We start from the raw sequence: 19,644 nt of genomic DNA on the forward strand, positions 1-19,644 counted from the left end.
AGTTAAAGGAGACTCCAAGATGGCATGCCTTCACGAGTATACGGCAAGAAAATGTCCCAGAAATCTTTGGGGATTTGCGGATAATAATTTATGTGAACAGAGTAAGCTGCGCTGTATTTGAATCAGAAATAATTAATAAGTGATATAGTTTGTACATAGTTATCTAAATAAAATAAAAAAGAAGATATTGGCTGACTTAAATGTGCAAGTAGACAAAAAATAAAACTCAAAAGAAAAAGCTAAAATGTGTATTTTATCAAAATAAAGTTTATGTTTTATGTTCTGTTAAAATAAATGGAATAAAATCATTTTCTTTTTTCTTTTGAGAATAATTTTAAAAGGAGCATACTGTTTTTTTTTTTTGTGTACACAATACTTGATACTTTTAATTTGTTTGCCTGGCAGAGTAACGCAGACATTTGAACGTTCTTCCATCCACCAGGCAACAGTTTCTCGACCAGAACCTGCCCAAGACGCATCCATCCATCCGTCCATCTATCCATCTCCTTCCTCTGTCAGTTCTAGCCGCCTCTTTCTTCGTCTGTCAGTCAGTCTCCCACTCAGTCAGTCAGTCAGTCAGTCAGCCAGGCAACCAAGCAGTTTTGGGTTCCAGGTCCAGCGAGAGCAACATAATTGAGGCGACCCCTCCTCCACCTGGTCTGTGTACCCAGCAAGGAGGAGCGGTTGCCGTTCGCCATTCTTCGACCAGGATTTGCAATTCAAAATGCTGGCGGCCTTTTGAACAGAGATGCCGACCAAGCCAAGCCAACCCAATCCGGCATTCAACCCTCTGCTGGTTTGCAATTTGAGTTCTGCTGAGGTGCTTCGAGTGCAGTTGTGGTGCACGAACCGGTGCTCTAATTGAAGCACATCCCGTAACAATAACAATCGAAGCGAGAACTGGAGAGGGCTGGTAGATGAGGAGGTCTAATCAAATTCGGGGATAATCGCTGAAATGTATGCAGCCACATCAAAGATACTTAGGGCCGAAAACCAATTTGTGCTCATTTCTGGCCGTGGACGAAATCAAATTATGGCTTAAAGCTTAGATCCATATCCCTATGCCCCGCACATTTTTCCCCCCTTCTTCAAATGCCTCTCGTAATCTGAATTTAAAACAAGTGAATTTTATGGCATGGTTTGCAGCTACAAATTGTCGTAAAGTTAAGCGAATTTATTGGCATACATAATGCATGAAGGCAGTCCTCTCTCTTAACATTCTCACATCTCGAAATACAATGCGCATAGCGTTTGAGACAAAACAGAGAAACAAAATGGCGACAACGCCCCCATCATCATCATCATCGTCGCCATTTCCAACCCCAACCCCAAAACAACACCCTAGTATTTTCCTCACATTTCGCGTCCTCGTCTTCAACTTTGACAATGACTTTTCGCCTGCCAGCCAAATGTTATGCCACCAAAGTCTCACTTTTATCACCCAACACCCATTTTTCCACCATATTGCCACTTTCTGTTGCTGTCTACTGTACGCATTTGTATGCGACGGGCAACTTTCTTTGCAGATATTCTCGATTCGCTTATTGTGGGCTGCATGTGGCTGGATTCCTATTGTTGTGCAAGGTGATATGGCAACTTTGGCACGAAGTTTGCATTGCCAAGTAAATAGCAGCAAAGTAAAGTCCCTTGATTGCGCAACTAACTCATATGGGTTATTAAATATTTGGACAAGATGCTTCGAGTTGAATGAATTATTCAATTAAATTAAAATACAGCAGAATAAACTAAACGAAGGTAGAATAATAACAAAAGAACTGCATAACATATGAACGGATGTAGGTCCAGTACAGTGCAGTTTTCAATTAAGAACTTTTAGGAAACGAGTTCTTTAATAAAACAACTCCTTTGCCGTTTTACCAAGGGAATGTCCTAACCGAGTATCCCATTACAGGCTAAATGCTAGCCAAATAGGCCACCTCCAGTGGCTCGTGCTTTGGGCGTTTAATTCAATAGGCATTCCGGTTTGCTAGCGACAACGCGGCGTATGCGCAATAACCAACAAAATAGATAGCGGCAGAGATGTCTCATAAAAATGAGCTATACATCCAGCATGCCCCTTGGAAAAGCGTTTGGCCCCATGTCCTCGGATTACTGATGTTGTGCTTTGGGGTGATATTCCTGGAACTGAGACTCATTTGGTTTACTTTGGGAATTATGTTATGTGAAATAATGCAGCATCATTTGTATACTCGTATGTTGGCCGAAAGCAGCAGCACGACATTGAGTAATGAATGCAAGACACTAGAGCATGTCGGTCGCTTTGTGCGGCTGCTTCTACCCCTTTCACATATCTCGTATCTTGGCATTAAAAAGTCAGATTTTTCTGCATTTGCCAGATAGGAGAAAACCATAGCCATAAACTCATTTGCGGCTGCTGGTTTGGCGCTGGCGAGCACATACAGTCTCAATAAATTTCAATGTCTATCGGCTAAGAACCCCCATTTTCTAGCAGTTGACAGCTGCGGGTGGCATGCATTATGTATTATGTGAGCTGTCACCAATAAATTCCCATGTAAGCAACTGATATTGACAGCTTGAGTACGACAACGTAGCGTTGGAAATTATATGCACGTACTTAAGCACAGGCATCTGGGTTCCTGGGCCCAGGATACAGGATACAGGATAATGGGCAGCATATTTCGCACCACCCAGCCACATCATCGAAATGGCGAAGCACTGGGGGGCGAAGTGGGTGTGCCGAGTTTAGCTGTTTACACAACACATTCTGTGGCACACTTTTTCGGTCTGCAGACCCCAACTCTTGCATTATTCCATTCTAGCCATGTCAATCGATGTTAATTTATTGTCAATGCCCATTTCTCTGTCCGTCTCCCTCGCTCCGAAACTCTATGCACCACGAATACCGTTGCAGGGGGATTACCCGTTTGACTGTGTGTGCGTATGTGTGTGTTATGCAAAAAGGCTTTTCCTCTTGGCCATCCACAAAAACACGTGCGCCATGTGCACGTTATTAATCAACAAGGACCTACGACAAGCTCGTTTTCCTACCGTTCGCTCAGGCTTTGTCCGTTTCGGAAAATGCATCGAGAATGCTCGGTATGTGTGTGACTTTGTGTTGGTACACTGAGAACAAATGTTAGGCAATGAAACTTTGCATAACTTTGGCATAAGCCTTAAACTCTGAGCGAAACAAGCTCTCTTTCGATTGCATACTTTAATATAAGACTAAGGAGTGCCTGAATAGTAGAGCTATTTCATAAGTACCCCCTCATTTCTCTCAGTGCCCTTGTGTGTGCTCAGTGGTGCTAAGCTGCTGGCTGCGTGCATCGCTTGCAGCTTATTACATACGACCAAACACCACAAACTGAACTGAACATTACATATGCATGCATAGGTTCTCACATGTACGCCTCCCAAAAGTGCACAACAAAAGTTCATTATCTTGTTGACACGTCCTGCAAAAATTGGTTTAAACCACAGGCGCTTAGACCGAATGTCTTTAAATATTAAAGATTCGTCCAATCGCAATTGTCGAGCGATGGGTATCTCATTAATATCGTGCAGCGTTGATTAACTTGATGCCAGGCGGAATGACATATTAGTATTGTGACTGAATAATCTGCGAATCTATCATAATTCAGAGGCAGCAGAGAGAAACCATTAATAACAACCGAATAATGAATCCCCAAGGAGGCATGACTCAACAGCGGGAAAGAGAGCCAACCATGCGAATCCATCAAGCATCACGGCACTGGCCTAATCACTTTAAAGAGCCAGCTGTGGCAGTAGTTGGCCCAAAAGATCAACAGAGCGCATAATAAATTGCATTTGGTTTCCTTTTATCTGCCAGCTATGTTTTTTTTTTGCGAGCAGAGATAGAATTAAGAGCACATGGGAGACGTTTTTACGTTTGTCAGTTGCATAAAACATAAAAATGCCAACACATGAGGACGGACATGAGCCATGATGGCACATGCCAAGAGCAGGCAGCATCCTACAGGCTACTGGCTACAGGCTGCAGGATTCAGGATTCAGGATCCAGGACCACCGCAGCGGAAATGGTGCAAAAAGCGGAACGGGAACGGTTGTCGGAATGGAGGACGGGGCTTGGGGGAAATTAGAAAAAATCAGGGTGCGAAGAAGATGGAGATGCTAAAAAAAAAGGGCCAGATGAAAGCATACAATCAAAGGACGAACACTGCAATACCCTAACTAACTAAATATTTTGATAATCATAAGCACTCCATATCTACAAAATATTATAATAAAATTAACAAGAAAATATGAACTATTATTTACACAAGTATATAGATAAAAAAAAAAAGGTAATTTTGTTCGATAGAAACAAATGTATTCTAAATTTTGTAACTAGGAAACAAGTTAGTTAAAAACAAACATAACAATGCCTTTTTGTGAGGATACGAAAACGAAATCCGCTTGCCAGGATTTTATTTACATATTTTCGGACAAAGCTGACTGAAATCCCGGCTAAATGTCCAGCAACAACGTTCTTTTTTTTTTCTTTTTGGCTGTTCCACTTCGTTGCCATGCAACATTAATGCCAAAGTCAATAGCTTTCGAGGGATTGTTGATCTAGTCACAGTTACTCGAAAAAGTATGCAACGTGGCCCGAATGTAGGAGTTCGCTGATTGAATTCCGCGAAAAAGTTTCTCTCAATTTTCTATTTATGTTGGTCCTTGGTTCGCCCCTTTTTCAGCCGTCAAAAGAGCGCAAAATGTTTAATTAAATTCACGCGGCAATAGGAAGGAAATCGGAAACCAGCACGGGCCAAGGAAAATAAGCGAAAAAGTATTTAATTAAACTTTTTCTATTTTTACTCGCTCGAGTTAGCCCTCCCTTTTTTCTCTTTTTTTTGCCGCAGCAATGTCAGCCACGCATTTTAATTAGGTTTTTTTTTTTGTGTTCCAAAGTACAACAATATGAGTGAGCGGAAGTCGGCGCATGTGTTCTAAAAAGGGATCACAAGTGTGGGCCAACAATTGACGCTTTTGGGCGGAACAAGCGCACTGCTGTCGAAAAACTTTTTAACAAATGTCGCTCACATGCCAAATGCACACAAACACACACAGAGACACACCACACACAGGGACACACACACTATTAGCACAAAAAAGGTGTTGAACATTAACATTTCAGGCACATAAACAAATGAGTTTTTCCCACATGAAGTTTTGATTATGTAACAGGCTATTCAACCCAGTTTTTTGCACACTGATGTTCTGCAAACAAATAAAGGCTATTTAAATGCATCGTTTTACAATGCTGGTATGTCAGTGGAATTTCTGATAACACTTTTGCGGTTAAAACAGTTTATTAAATTGAATAGGTTTTTAAGGTATCGAAATAGTTATTTGCGGCTGAGCTTTCACGTTCAAAAATATATATATATATACTTTCGTTTGGAAATATAACAAGGAATCAGCGAAAATTTAAAGCTGAAAAAAGTGTTAAGTAAAATGGGTGCACTCGTTGAGATGGAAATACAATACCAATATTTACGTTAAATCTGCAAAGTGAAAGAGTGCAAACGCTTCCGATATGCAAATGGGTAAAAGAAACCCAGCTGCAGCGACGCTTTCCCAACGATAAGTTTACTAAATTAACTCGGCAAACTTTTGGGGCATGACTAAAATTTAATTAACTAATTTATGTGTGGTGGGTAAACTTACACCGCCGCGTCCGCCGGATCCCTCGATGCTATCATCGTCGATATAGATTTCATCATGGGGCCGAGAAGCTGCTGCTGATGGCGCTGCCGCCGATGGTTTCACCGATTTCTGCAAATAAAACACATTTATGAGTGAGATGAGCGTTTTTTTTTTCCAAACCATATAAATCGGAGCCTTTGTGTGTGTGTGTGGGGACAATGGGAAACTTTTTTAATTTTGCCAGGACATCATGGAACTTATATCTTGACTTTCGTTGAAATGGAAATATTTTCATTTCATTAATTAGAGCGCCAGCGAGCAGACAGCCGAAACTTTTGAAAAGTTCGAGTCACAGCCACCAAAAAAAAAAAATGGTGAGAAAGGAAAGAGGAGGCGCTGAATTGCATTTATATTGCCATCCGTAAAATTCCGTGACCGCAACAATTCGCGATCCTTCCACACGGCTCATGCCGCATGAAACAATTAATTAAGAACAATGCTTTAAGTATTTTTCGGTTCGCGTTAAATGCATTTTTAATGATGCAATGGAAAATCAATGAGATATGTAAATTGTATGTGGTCAGGGGTCAGGACTCCCACTCCCTCCGCCCGATGAGCTGAAAGGGGCAAGTCGCCGAGTTTCTGAGGCTTTTTCGGTTCCAGTCGGACATTGCATAATTAATGGAGCACCACGGAGTCCGCATCCACAGCCACTTGCCCATCCGGTCCTAGGAGCTGTCCGCATTTTATGACCAAACATAAAAAGCAGAAGCAGCAGCAGAAGAACGGAGGGATTGGATGTCGGGGTGGGGGTGGGTCGCCTGACCATGTCCCGAGTTGCCTCATTAAGCCACGGGGAAAATCGGGCGACTCTTCTCATTTTTATGCCCCCTTAAATGCGAATTGATGAAGACTTTACGAGCAACTGAAAAACACCAATGCTTTTTCGTTTCTATAGCTTTCATTTCAACTCAATTCAAGAGTATAGGTACATTCAAGTTTACTTTGTGTGAACATTTCGCACAATTTCATTAATGATTTATTTGATATTTATTTACTTCGTTACCAATTTATACATATACCATTTATACTTATTTTATTCAACTGTTTTCATTTCTGTAATATATTTTGCCAAAATCTGCATTTAGCTGATATCACATAAAATTGAATCATTCGGCTATGTGCAGATAAAGCAAGAAATGTGTATAAATCTGTGCCAACTTTCTGATCCACAAAATCCTAATGCTTTTTCTCATTTATTTTTCATCGCGACAAAATCCTTTCCCTCCGCAAGCCAAGCGAGTCATAAAGTTTGGCATAACATTTTCATTTTGCTGCACTTTTTCGCTGGCCAAAATGCGAAGCGAATTAAGTTATCTTTGTCGAGGCGTTTGCTGTTTTTTTTTTTTTTTTTTGCAGATTAGCAACAGAAAAGCAGAGCAGCAGAACCTGAATGTGCCAACTTGCCAAGTCAAAGTTGTCAGAAGAGAGTTCAGTTCGCCGAGCGTTTAAGAAGCTGCTGGCATTCAGTTTTTGGCGGGTTGTCAAGCCAGCCAGAGGCTGTCATTCATTCGAGTTGTGGCTGTATTGCGGTTGAGGCTGCTCTTCTTTTAACAATTTGGCTGGCAAGCAAGCCATAGGTGTGAATAACCGCTACAGATAAACTCGAAAGTTTTCGCAAAGCTAGCCAGGGAAATGGAAAATAAGAAGGAACAGTTTCTCATTCAGCTTTTCCGCCTTACGGGCGGCTATTTATAGCGTCTTCCGAGGCTTGTGGCTTAGAGCCCGGCGTGGGATGGAGTGCATCCTCTCCCTCCTTCTTCACTTTTAGTGGGAAGTCAGTCTACACTATTGATAGATTTGCTTGTTTTTGTCCGTGCCTTTTTTTTTTTTTTTTTTTTTGCTTATCTTTCTCACTGTTGTCATAATTGAAAATTCCACTCTTGGCAGTCGACAGAAAGTTTTGCTGCTTCTCGTACATAAAACGATTTTCCGGCTGGAAAACGTGCAAAATATTCCATGGGGAAATGTTTTGCCAGCTACAATTTTTACATTATTTTATCTCTGTATTTTCTGGACAAACGTTTTATAGTATATTTTCCCTTGGCATGCCTGGCTCGTTTCATATTTTAAAATGGCAACAATTTGCCAAAAACGTTAAATTGAATTGCAGCGGGCCAAATCCTCTCACCTATTTTATTCTGTGACAAATTGTGGCATTCAAAATAGTTGTGCGCCTTTTCGGGATGATGAAAAAAAAAGAGGCCAAACCCCGGCCATAAATCAATATACATATATGTATATAAAAATGTATGTATATGTATATATGGACAGTTTGTTCGCTTGAATGCGCGTTGTTATCGGGGGAATAAAAAACCAAACCATTTTATTTTTATGACAAAGAAAAATATATATATTTTTTGGGTTTTGCATCTGTCAATATTTATCGCTTGCAAATATTTTCACTGTGGGGAAATCTATAAAATACGCACATAAATATTTTAATGCTATTGAATTGCGCAACTTTCCTGGCACTTAATGCCCTTTTGTCCGCTCCGACAGATTCAAATAACTATTCACAGTCGACTGATCTGGAAAGCTGGCAAAAAAAAAAACACTTTTCAAATCGCTCAAACGAGGGGAATTATTTAGTGCGGAACAGTGGACAGATGAAAAGCGATAAAGGGCGAATCTACCGCTGATTCAATTGTGGCAGGCTCATTTAATGTGTCAATTGCATTACGCAAAAACTCTTCGCTTCAACAGTTGCAACGCGCAAAAAGCAGTAGAAATGGTTGGCTGTTAATGCGAGAAATGAAAAGGACTTCAACTGACAGCCAATGACAGATGCTAAAGTGCGCAACGAAGCGTCAGCAGGGGCAAGCTGACAGCCCGGGTTTTATCTTGACCGGCCCCAAAAAGTAGGCAATACAATTTCAGATCAATGCCAGAACAAGTATACGCAGCGTGGTACCCGTACAGTAAGTCAGCAAAGGGCAGGTCAGCAACACAAACAACCAACCCACCCACACGAAACATATTCCAGTTGTCTGCACTGTCATTATGTTGATGACATGGCAGCCATTTCTTGTTTCCTCGATTCCATGCTGAGTTCACCATCCTTTTCAGTTCCATCTGCTCCTGCCAAGTTGCGTATTTTCGGTTGGCACCCCGGCAAACCAAAGCGAACACCCAACCAATGCCAAACCAATGACTGCCAAGGCATTTACGCAATTCCGATAAATACCCTCGCGGGGATATGAGATAGATGGCTTTTTCCTGGAAGTTTGTTAGCAATCTTTAAATTGCTCACCATTATTTCTTATATTTCAAAAATAAATGAATATACGTGTGCAATCTTAATGAAGTATACATTTCTAGTTAACATCCAATTAAAGGGTATTCAAAATGTCATTATTCTTTACTACAGTTTCGTTTGTTTTCCTGTCTTTTGGCTTCGAATATAAATAAACCAAATGCGTTTCCTGGCATTTCTCTCGCCTTTCCCGTGCGTGCCCTTTGTCCATTGAGGTGTCAAGAAGGTAAATATGAAGGCCCTCGTCCAAAAGAGCGAATAAAAGCAAATCAAAACTTATTATGCGAAACACACACACATTTAGAAACGGGCCGATGCTGTGAGATTGTATTTTATTGCCGGACATATGAGTGTGTGTGTGTGTGTGTGTATCTTAGGGGAAAACTTTTATGTTTATAGTAGTCGTAAAAAAGGAAACTTGACTTTTCCCATTTGTTGCTGCCTAAAACCTAATTGAACAGCAAAATTATTGCCCTTCCTTGGGGGCAAATAACAAAAATTCAACTGGGCCTAAAATAGCCAAAACAACAATGCCAATTTTCTAGCCCTACACAGCCGTGCGCATTAAATTTTCATTTGTCCTGGCCAAATATTTAAATTATGCACCACAAACATTTGTTTCACATGCAAAATAACAAAAAGCTCGACAATGCAATTAGTCTAAAACCTGACAGTTGGGGAATTTGCAAATTTTTTGTGCTCCACCAGTTGTGGAAACATCAAGAACGCACTCAAATGTAAATCAGGCTGCAAGGTCTTCAGAGAAAAGCGTTTACGAAGTGATATTAAATTAGTTTCAACAAAATGAAATATGTGAAAAATGGCACATAGAATGTAAAAATGTCTATTCCACATCATATCATTAAAGAAATGCTTAAATCTTGAAAACATTACAAATCAGTGTAATAAAAACTAGTTCTCGTACAACAATTTCTCTCTGTGTTTTGCGTCTAGTTGTATTTGCCGAGTGACTTGACATAAAGCCAATGGCGGAAATTGCAAACCCTCCCCACTCACAAACTGACACAATTCTGCGATTCTGGCTCTGAGCCTGAATCCTGAATGCTGTCAGACAGTCATGCAAAATCGTGGCGCTCAAAAGTGTGCCACAAGCACTGAAAAGCAGTCAGACTGCGAATTGTTATAACACTGACCTACAGAGGGCACGAACAGGTAAATTTAACGTTTTCCCACCACCCATTTGAATCGATGGTGTCAGCGTTAGTGAGAAAACGGATTTTCGCATGGTTCTTTAAAACAACAAGTATACGCACCGTTGCCACCCAGGGGATGTCCTTAGTGTTGGCAAAAAGCAACAGTAACGCAAAAGTGTTTTAGCACAGCACAATTGTCACCATGGGAGGGAGACGGCCAGAGACGTAGATTATGAAGGAGCGAGCCAAAGTGCTCGCTCGTGCCAAAATAACGAACCGAACACTTCACCAGAAAGTTTCAAACTGACACCAAAACAAGCTGGAAACCTCAAATTAAATGTTGTGATGAAACTCTCACTCACACAAGCGCAAGAAGGACATTTGGTCCATGAGTTTTTAGATTGAGTTTCGGAGGCTGGCACTGTTCACTGCGCATGTGGAGCTTTTCTGCTCTAGAAGTTTTGGTTCCTGAACTTAAAGCTCTGACCGGAAATTAAAAATATAAGCTTTCGCTGAGAGTTACGAACTTTTGTTGTAGAAACGAATGTTCATGAATTTGTTTTAAAATCTCCTTTTTTTGTTGTTGTAGAAACGAATGTTCATGAATTTGTTTTAAAATCTCAATAAGCACAAATAATATGCATTTTATAGATTAATCAGCCAAAACTGTTCTAAAAGAACCTAACTACAAAACTATCATAACATGTTAACGTAACATTCTGTTAACTTATAAAAAGTCCTCAATATATCACAGGATTAAAAGTTCACTAAAGCTCTTATGAGCTTTAGGGAAGATTCAAAATCAAGGTGCTATAAACTTTTAAGTTTAAGCTGGACAACGATGTTCACCACATCCAAAGCTAAAATCTGGTATTTATTCACCATTAAAGTCTAAAGTGTCCTTGAAAAGCTTTTCCCAAAACTCCGCCAGATGTCGCTGTTGTATGCCGTTCAAATTGGTGAACAGAAATGATGGCAAGCAATTACCGAGGCATTCTACCAAAACTAACTAACGAGTCTGCAACTTGACAAGTAACAAGGGCCGCAGAGAAGCGAGACTTTAAAAATTAAGAAAAATTAACATGGCTAAAACGGTAGCAACGAAGCTCAGGGGCTCACAAAAACGGCAAAAGCAACAGCAAAAGAGCTACAGCAAAGTTGTCCTGGACTCATTTCCGTTGATTCAGGCGCTGTGGCACCGAGCGCATAATGAATTACAAGTGTCCATCTTCATAAAACCAGCCAGCAGCGGAAGGTGCTGTCAAAAAGGACATGCCCAGGACGATCTAGCCACACTTTTTCCTATTAGTTTCGTTTAATTTGGCCATAAATTATGCTTTTTGTTGGCTGTTCTTTTACGGGCGTGCTCTCCTTGGTCACCGCCGTAATACTTTTTAATGATTGCGTCAACGAATTTAAGATCCTGCGACTTTGTGAGCCTTGAATTTCGAAAAAACTTTCCCAGCTGCACGCCTAGCAATATATCATTTATGATTGTCCAAGGCGTCAGAGCGTGAACTTCTGGCATAGTACATTAATGAAAAATAACAAAGAGAGGGAAGTTCCCTTGGAGTACGGACCCAGCTTAAATTCAAGCCAATTAAATGGGACGCAGAAAATTAGGCAAACCACAAAAGGTACCGCGAAAAGGAGCTAAGACAACCTTTTCAGGTGCCCTCCAACATTCCTGCAGCCGAGTTTAAAGCATTTATAATTAAAAGCCCGCTACGCGGCTTTTCTTAGCTAATTTGGAATACGAGGGACCAACATAATTTGCAGCCTGACAAATTTGTTGCCTCTTATTCTAAGTGGTCAGCGAAGAAGAGCATGGCTGAAAATGAATAGTAATAAAAATAAATTACTTCGCCTAATTACACAAAGAGAAACCAGAGACACTCCTCGCACGCGTGTGCCAAAAACTTGTCCAGTAGAAAAAGAGAAACAGACGCAATTCCTACAGCTCCATCGCCGCAAAAAAGAAAAAAATAATAATAAACGGAATATATATGGCCCACAGTGCATTTGACTGGAGCTGCGAGCTGTCTCGACACCATAAATCAATTTTAATTGCTCTGAAAATGTGCAAAGTGGGAAAAAATTTAACAAACAAAAAAATCGTGGCGAAAATCAACGGAATGGCAGGCGGCAGGATTTCGCAGGAAACCGCAGACGGACAGTTTATCAATAGCCAAATGAAGGCCACTGACACACAGGAGCCACTCAACCAGTTAACTCATATTCACAGCCAATGATGATGAGTCAATGACAAACAAGGCAAAATTAATGAGCTTCCAAAATTCAATTGCCGAATTCCAAATAAAGTCCCCACCTCCCCATCTTTCTGCAATTCCCATCGTGTGCCAACCAACCAATGTCAGCTTAAATTCAATCAACGCGAGTTTTCATAAATTATGCAATTAACAATGATTTAGAGAGAGAGCCAGGCACAGCGTCAGCAAAACTAATTTGTAAATGGCAGTGGGAATGCGGTTCAGACAGAAACTCATACATTTTTCAGTCACCTGATAAATGGACCATGCAAGGATATATATTTTAGCCATAGATTGTTGCAGAACTTCGGAAATTACTGTGGTTTACAAACCATTGACCTGCATGCAAACATCTTTTTTTTTTAGCTAACAAAAAAATATGTGTAAAATCTATTTGTTTTCCATTTTCTATTTTAGCTTCCGCAAAAAATGCGTAACCAACTTATACGTTAAAAATAATTTGTCTGATTTTTCAATTATCATTCTGGACAACCTTTCAAATAATTACAATTACCAATTGATGGTTTTCCTTTCCATCATTTATCATATTTTCCGCAATCCGCTTGACTTGTTTTTTTCCCCCATTTTTGTTTTACTTTCCAATCGAAGGACGTTAATTTGACGCAAATTAAAATCAATTAAAGTGTCGCATTACAGCAAATTGCTGGTTCGATACACAGGTCAAAGGTCATCTGACTGTTATTACACCTTTCATTATTGGCAGGACATTTAATTGGACCTGTGTTATGATAGCATGAGCAAAACGCAGAACAAAAAAAAAATTGAGGAAACCCGTATATAAATATATGAAAAACAAACAATTTGCATAACAAAAATCCAATTAAACTATAATTAAATTTATGCGGTATATCAAAGCTGAATGCCGAAAGGGTCACCGACTTCGTTCGCATCGAAATGCGTTTTAATTGATTTTATTATAGCCCTTCCACAGCACATTTGCAAACCAGCCATCGGGAGTCATCATAAATTAGATGGAGATAGAAGCAGTGGGAATTTTCGCTGAATTTCGACCGCAGTGCGTTTGAAAAATATACATATATTTTCACGGCAAAATATGCGAAAATGCCACGCCCACCACGTACGCCGCCCACTTTGCGTGTTCTTGGTTACATTTCGGTATCCGTTTCGGCCGTTTAACGCTTACGCTAAAATAAAGCGAGGCAGCGCGTTGCGCCCCGGCTGGCATAGAATGCACTTTTTAATTAAGTTAAGCGCTTGCGTTGAGCTCAGCACGAGTTCATTATGCGTGAGGGTGTGCGAATGCCGGTACGCCCTTTTTTTCGAGTGCCATGCACTCGGCGGCACGCCCACAGCGGATAATATGCGTCCAGCTTATTAGTGGATGCAATGGCGTCCACGTGCTGCTTCTAATGCGAATTTATGACCCACAAGGCCCTGCGGATCCTGTTGCGGCGCAGAGCTAACGGGAGCGTGCGGTGTTCTGCGGCCGGCGAGATCCTCCCGTTTCACACGTAGACACTAATCAGCGATTATGCACGCCCCGCTCTTGGCCACAAAGCCGACGTTGGCCAAAAGCCAAACAAGCCAAAATTATATGGGCAAATTTTATTCTACGCTTCTCGCACAGAAGAAGAGAAAACATTCACGGCGAAACGTTTTAGTTCTTTATGTTTTAATCTGGTTTCCCCCATAACAATTTTAGTTTCAAATCTGCTTCTTTTCATTAAGGAAAACCAAAAAAAAAACAGCTTTAAAGTGACTACTGTTGTTTGTTCGAATCCAGAATCGATGGGACAAGTTCAAGGGGCCGGCTAAGATAATCATAATTTACTTTTTATTGAGGGGCCTAATATCCACATCACAAGGACACGGCCTAATGCTTCTCAAGGATGCTTGAACTTGAAACCAAACAAAGAAAAAGAAAGTAGGCAGGCATCTAAGGACGCAACACACAAAACATGTGCTCAACCCATTTTCCTGTGGCCCTTGACGCATAAATTTCCAAAACGATTATGGAAGACTCGTGTTGGAGGTGGGGCAACCAGTGCGTATACGTATTTTGGATGAGACTCTGGAATACGTAATGCGACTGTTAAGTCCTTTGGGTATTTACGCTTTTGTTGTTGGCAAACTTTCAGGGATTACCTGAATATTGTGGGGTCAGGTACGAAAAAGAGGTTATTCAGGGTTAGTTAGCCAGTTTGTCGAGTCTTTAGTAAAAATAATATTTGCCTCACAACAAAGTGCATTTAATTACGAATGAAATGCAGTTGGAGCAAAATTCTACAGATGCCTGAGTGAAGGGAGATGCTTTTCTTATTATTTAGCAGACTGATTAAATTAGGAAGTACTTGTACGTAAATAGAGAGAGAGAGAGAGAGAGAGAGAGAGAAAGAGATAGAAAGTGGAGAGTGGACGGAGCTACTAGAAATATTTAAATGGAAATTCTCCAGCACAACGCAAGGACATCGACAACATTTGGTTCGTTTCCAGCATGGAGACGAAACTGTTTTAATGAGTATGCAATTAGCATACCCCACACACACCCACTAACACTCGAGTAGGCTCACTCACACACACACTGTTGTTTCATGCACACATTTATGGATTATTTTAGCATGATTGTTTCTCTAGAGCATATACATATAAGGATTTCTTTGTTTATTTTTTAAGAAACATTAGGTTCTGCAATATTTTTAATATTTGACCAACAAACGTGTATAAAATGATAAAAACCAAATGAATAACTTTTTAATCTGTGCAAACGGAAGATTTTTAAGTTGAGGTGTTTAAGTGCCAAATAGAAAGTATTATAATCTACAAGTTTTTCCTTGGTGTAGCAAAAGTTAAAATCCAAAGAGACAAATGCATCCGAGCAGCAACTTTGCTGTTCTCAAGTGTGTGCGTGCGTGTGAGTGAGTTCTGTACATGTGTCCGTGTGCACGTGTGTGCAGTTATATTTTCAAGCGTCTTAACCTCAAAACTTTTGCACTTGTAAGCAGCACCACCACAGCCCCCGAAAAACCCGTAACACAACCCAAACCAAACTTAACGGAAAACCAAAGCCCACAGAGAAACCACGTCGACATAAACGTTTTATGCAAAAATTTGTTATTGTTTACACACTCGGCTGGGAAGCTGAAGAAGAAGAAGAAGAAGATGGTACTCGACATGGTTAAAAACTATACCTAAAATACAGTAAACAAATGCAAAAATTACAACTAGCCTTCGGCTCGAAGTCGCATTTTTTATTACAAAAGTTTACAGCTCACAGCTTGTTGTCTTCTGTCACTTCTGGCCACTTGAGTATTTTCAGCTTAGGTCGAATATAAACGAAAAACGAGTAAGGTCAGCAAATGTTTGTCTTATCCTGCTTAGACTTAAATAGCTTACACAAGACAAGGATTCCAAGAATTAGCACGAAATGTGAGCAAACCGAAAGAAATGCGCCTGATTAATATGCCTTGGATTCCATTTTCTGTACAAGTAGACGTGTGCTTATCTATTTACTGTAGCTGCTCTAACCGAATGTTTCTATTTTGATTATCTCCAGTGTCAATTTGAGTTTAACTAATTAATAGCCTGGCAATGTCAAAGTCAGGTGTGTTTGTCTGCGTGTGTCGGTGTATGGGTTGTATGGTTGTATGGGTTGTATGGTTGTGTGCAGCCGCAAGGAGGTTGCTTTGACTGTGTGAGTGTGTCGCCGCATATCGCATGCCCCGCCCGTATCTGTGTGTGGAAGTGGAACGGGAATGGATAACATTTTAATTAGAGCGTGGCAAGTCGACAATGAACACCTCGAGCAAAGGCGGACGCAACTTTCCGGAAGGCGGAAAGCAAGTGGAAGGACGCAGTTCATGCGTGACAATTACACGAATTCGGGATGAACATGTATCGTGGTGGCTAGGGAAAATGAAGTGCTCAAATATGCAGTCTTGAATTCAGTTTAACTGAGGTCGAGATTTATGCATTCATAAAAGAGTAATTCATGGTATTTATAAACTAAACATTAAACTTACAAAAAAAAAGTCCAACATAAGACCCAAACTTTCGGTACGCCCCAGTGTATTTATCCCACGTTCATGTGCGGACGAATTAAACAAGTTGGAATTTAATTAAAACTTTAAAGTAAACAATTTGTGACTACGTCGGGAGCAATAAATTGTTTGTAAATTATGACACAAGAACTAAATGAACTTAAACTTAAAGAAAATATAAGAGCGAAAAAGAGAGCCGAAAGCCAAGCTAAATATTTGGCAAATCCATTCGAAGAATTCCTTTAGGGGATTTCTCAACAATTTCTTTCGCGTATTTACCTTAGTTTTCCTTTCTCTTTTCAACAATTCCACTTGCGATTTTTCACGGCTCTTCTGTTATTCTCTCTTCTCGCTATTTATCGCATCATCAAACATTTTGATGTTGATTTATGGAAAATATATTTTCCAGCGCCCTGCCAACAATAACAGCCAAAACAGTGAGAAGAGAAAGCTGGGAGCTTTCGGCCGGCGATAGCAGTCAAGTGTCCTTCGGGTGGGGCAAAGATGGGTGGCGGGAAATATGGGCGGAAAATGAGGTAACGCTGAACACAAACATACACCCAAATAAACAGACTAGGCCAACAGAAGAAATGGTCTGGGAACAATGGCGGGACTACGATTGTTGGTCTGCGTCTGTCATTTTCCTTGAAGTTTTGGGAATTGTGCCGGAGATTTGCGTTAAAAAACGAAATCATCATCATGCGGTTCAATACTCTTACGCTTATATTATAAAAGTTCGTTCTGTCTCACTGCCTTGGTTTGGTTGGTTTCCATTCTTTCTTTGATAATTTATTTTCATTGCGTTCGCTTGAGTTTCCTTTGGAAATCTTGGTGCCAGCAGATAGATATATATCCATTTGAAATTTGATTTTTATTTGACATGTCGACAGCTGCGTTTGCCTTCGGCTTTTGGAACACGTCATTTCGCCAATTGGGGAAAATCGGACAACATTCCCAATTGACAGTTTGGCCATTTTTTCTGCCACTTTTTTGTAGGCCAAACTTTCCTCATTAAGCGCTAAAACTTTGCCGAGACTCGCTGGCAGGCGAGTTCATCATATGAAAACTAATTAATATGTCGAGCTGTAAGCCGTGCCAACAGGAACAGGAAACGGAAGTGGGTTTTCGGGTGGCAGGTGTTTGTGGGCCGGCATTGAAGCTTAACGCCTGCTTGCATTACAAAATATTTCTGCATTAATTATGCGAAAACTTTATGCTACCCATTTTTATGCTTTATTTGTGTGGGTATGTGCGTCCTTTTTCCCGCCCTGCTAGCTTAGCGATTATAATCCCAGTGTGTGTGTGTGTGTTTGTTTGTGTTCCTTATTCGATTTCATTAATTAAAATGTGTTTTTGTTTATCGACGCGTCGATGCGTTCATCTGTACGTGTTTAGGTACACACATGTACCATAAATACAGAGCATAACATATGACAATATATAGCCAAGTAGGTATATAACAATTAATTAAATATCAAGTGTAAATTTACGCCCCAGCGATAAACAACAAACTTAATACTTAATGAGTTGCCCTCTTCAGTTGAGGCCCCCAGACAAAATGTCCATTTATCACAATCAATGCGGATTCTGTGGCCCTCAGCTGGGTTTCGCCAAGTCCCTTCTACAACTGCACATACATCACTCGCTCCTTCTCTCGGTTTTCCGTTGGGTTTGAGTTTTCTGTGCTTACACGGATCATTGAGCAACGCGGATGCGGAAAACGCGCACAAGAGTTCCAGTTCTGCTCCAACCCCATTTCGAAAACTCCCCCCTTAAAGCTCCGGAGGAGCCCGTTTCACTGGTGGTCATAATCAAGTTACCACTGCTATATGCCAGAGAATATCGAGGCACTAAGTGCAGCCATCGAACTGCGAGAATATAGTGTACAGAAAACATGGCAATCATTGGCTTTGTTTTTAAACCGAAGCCGGAAAGGATGAACAAGAAGAGCAGAAACACTTGGAGAAAAAAGCAGCACAGCTAAAAATCTAATAAACTCGTCGAAACACAACAAATAAGTGAAGTATAAAATATTTAAACTAGATTATCTGACAGACAGCCATTGTTGTATATAATAACCAATTTAGAAACTAAACTAACTAACATGACAGGAATAGTTTGCACTTGATTATAAAATATATTAGAATTTATCGTATTTGTGGTTTATGGTGGCTCTTTAAACGAACTGTCAGTAGCAACAACTATTTAAATCTGTTTGCCAACCGTAGAGACCTTCAGTCGCCACTGGCTTCCTGCCTAATTTCTCAATTTAATTCCCCCTTGTCAGAGGTCAATCTTTTTGCCATCCCACTCTCCTTGGATAAACTTTAAAATATTCCATCTCCTAGGTACTTTCACTCCCCCACACTCCAGCCGTCCGTCTCCCTGGCTACTTATGCAAAAGTTTTCCCTGTCGGTTCTCATAAGCCTTCTCGCCTGTCTGGGCAGACCAACAAAGCTGAAAATTTCATTAAAAATGGCTTTCTTCGCAGAATGGCAAAAACAAAAGGGCCTTTTGGCCTTTGAGGGGCTGTTAAAATTGCCCAACGATTTCGCCGCAAAACATGACAGAGACATAAATTACCCACTAACCATGTGGCAGGCTGCTGAAATTCAATTAAAACTACTAACAAAAGCCACAATGAAAAAAACCAATGAAATTCGTCGGAGTTACACGTGCAATCAAATGGCAATGGCCCAAAGTCACAGTCAGAACAGTAAGAGTAGGGGCAGCTTAAATCAACAGTTTTGGCTTCGGATTTAGCTTTGACAGTCGCTGACCGACCCTACAGCCACATTGCGCATACGCCATGTTGCGCCTAGAAGCCATTTGCAATTGGAATTGTCCATGTGTATCCGTTGGCTTTGTTTGCTTAACTAGGATATTGATGTTGTCGAGTAGCGCCGATGTTCCTAATGCGAAGATCGACTAGAAAGGGCAACATTTTCTTTTTTTTTTTTTTTTGTATTTCGTAACACTTGTGAGAGTATGGAAATTCTATGTAAGCTGCTGACTGGCAAATATTTTTCATTTACCTGCGTAACAAAGCAGACGTCACAGCAGGAGTTTTTCCAACTGTTGACCTGCAGGCGGTCGGCATACGTTGCGTATGAGCGATGCAATGAATGAAATTGATTGCGAGCAGGGTGGGCATTCCTGCAGAACCTGCAGAAGCCGCCAGCCTGGCACCACCAACTCGAGTGCCAAGGCTGGTTATGACAAGCTGCTGACT

General features: G+C 40.7%; 1 protein-coding gene across 9 annotated transcripts in view; it reads right to left on the reverse strand.

The window, feature by feature from the left end:
• Positions 1-19,644, reverse strand: part of Sdc (Syndecan) — an 88,775-nt gene that overhangs the window by 14,236 nt on the left and 54,895 nt on the right. For 7 of the 9 annotated variants that reach the window (NM_166450.3, NM_001144257.4, NM_001369961.1 and 4 more), the window contains exon 3: positions 5,674-5,781. In NM_166450.3, the coding sequence (NP_726072.2) occupies positions 5,674-5,781 (108 nt within the window). Of the gene's footprint in view, positions 1-5,673; positions 5,782-10,242; positions 10,438-19,644 lie in introns of those variants that run through there. The other 2 variants (NM_001259518.2, NM_001299749.1) reach the window with 1 other exon arrangement.

Source organism: Drosophila melanogaster, chromosome 2R, assembly GCF_000001215.4.
Source record: "Drosophila melanogaster chromosome 2R".
Classification (NCBI taxonomy): domain Eukaryota; kingdom Metazoa; phylum Arthropoda; class Insecta; order Diptera; family Drosophilidae; genus Drosophila; species Drosophila melanogaster.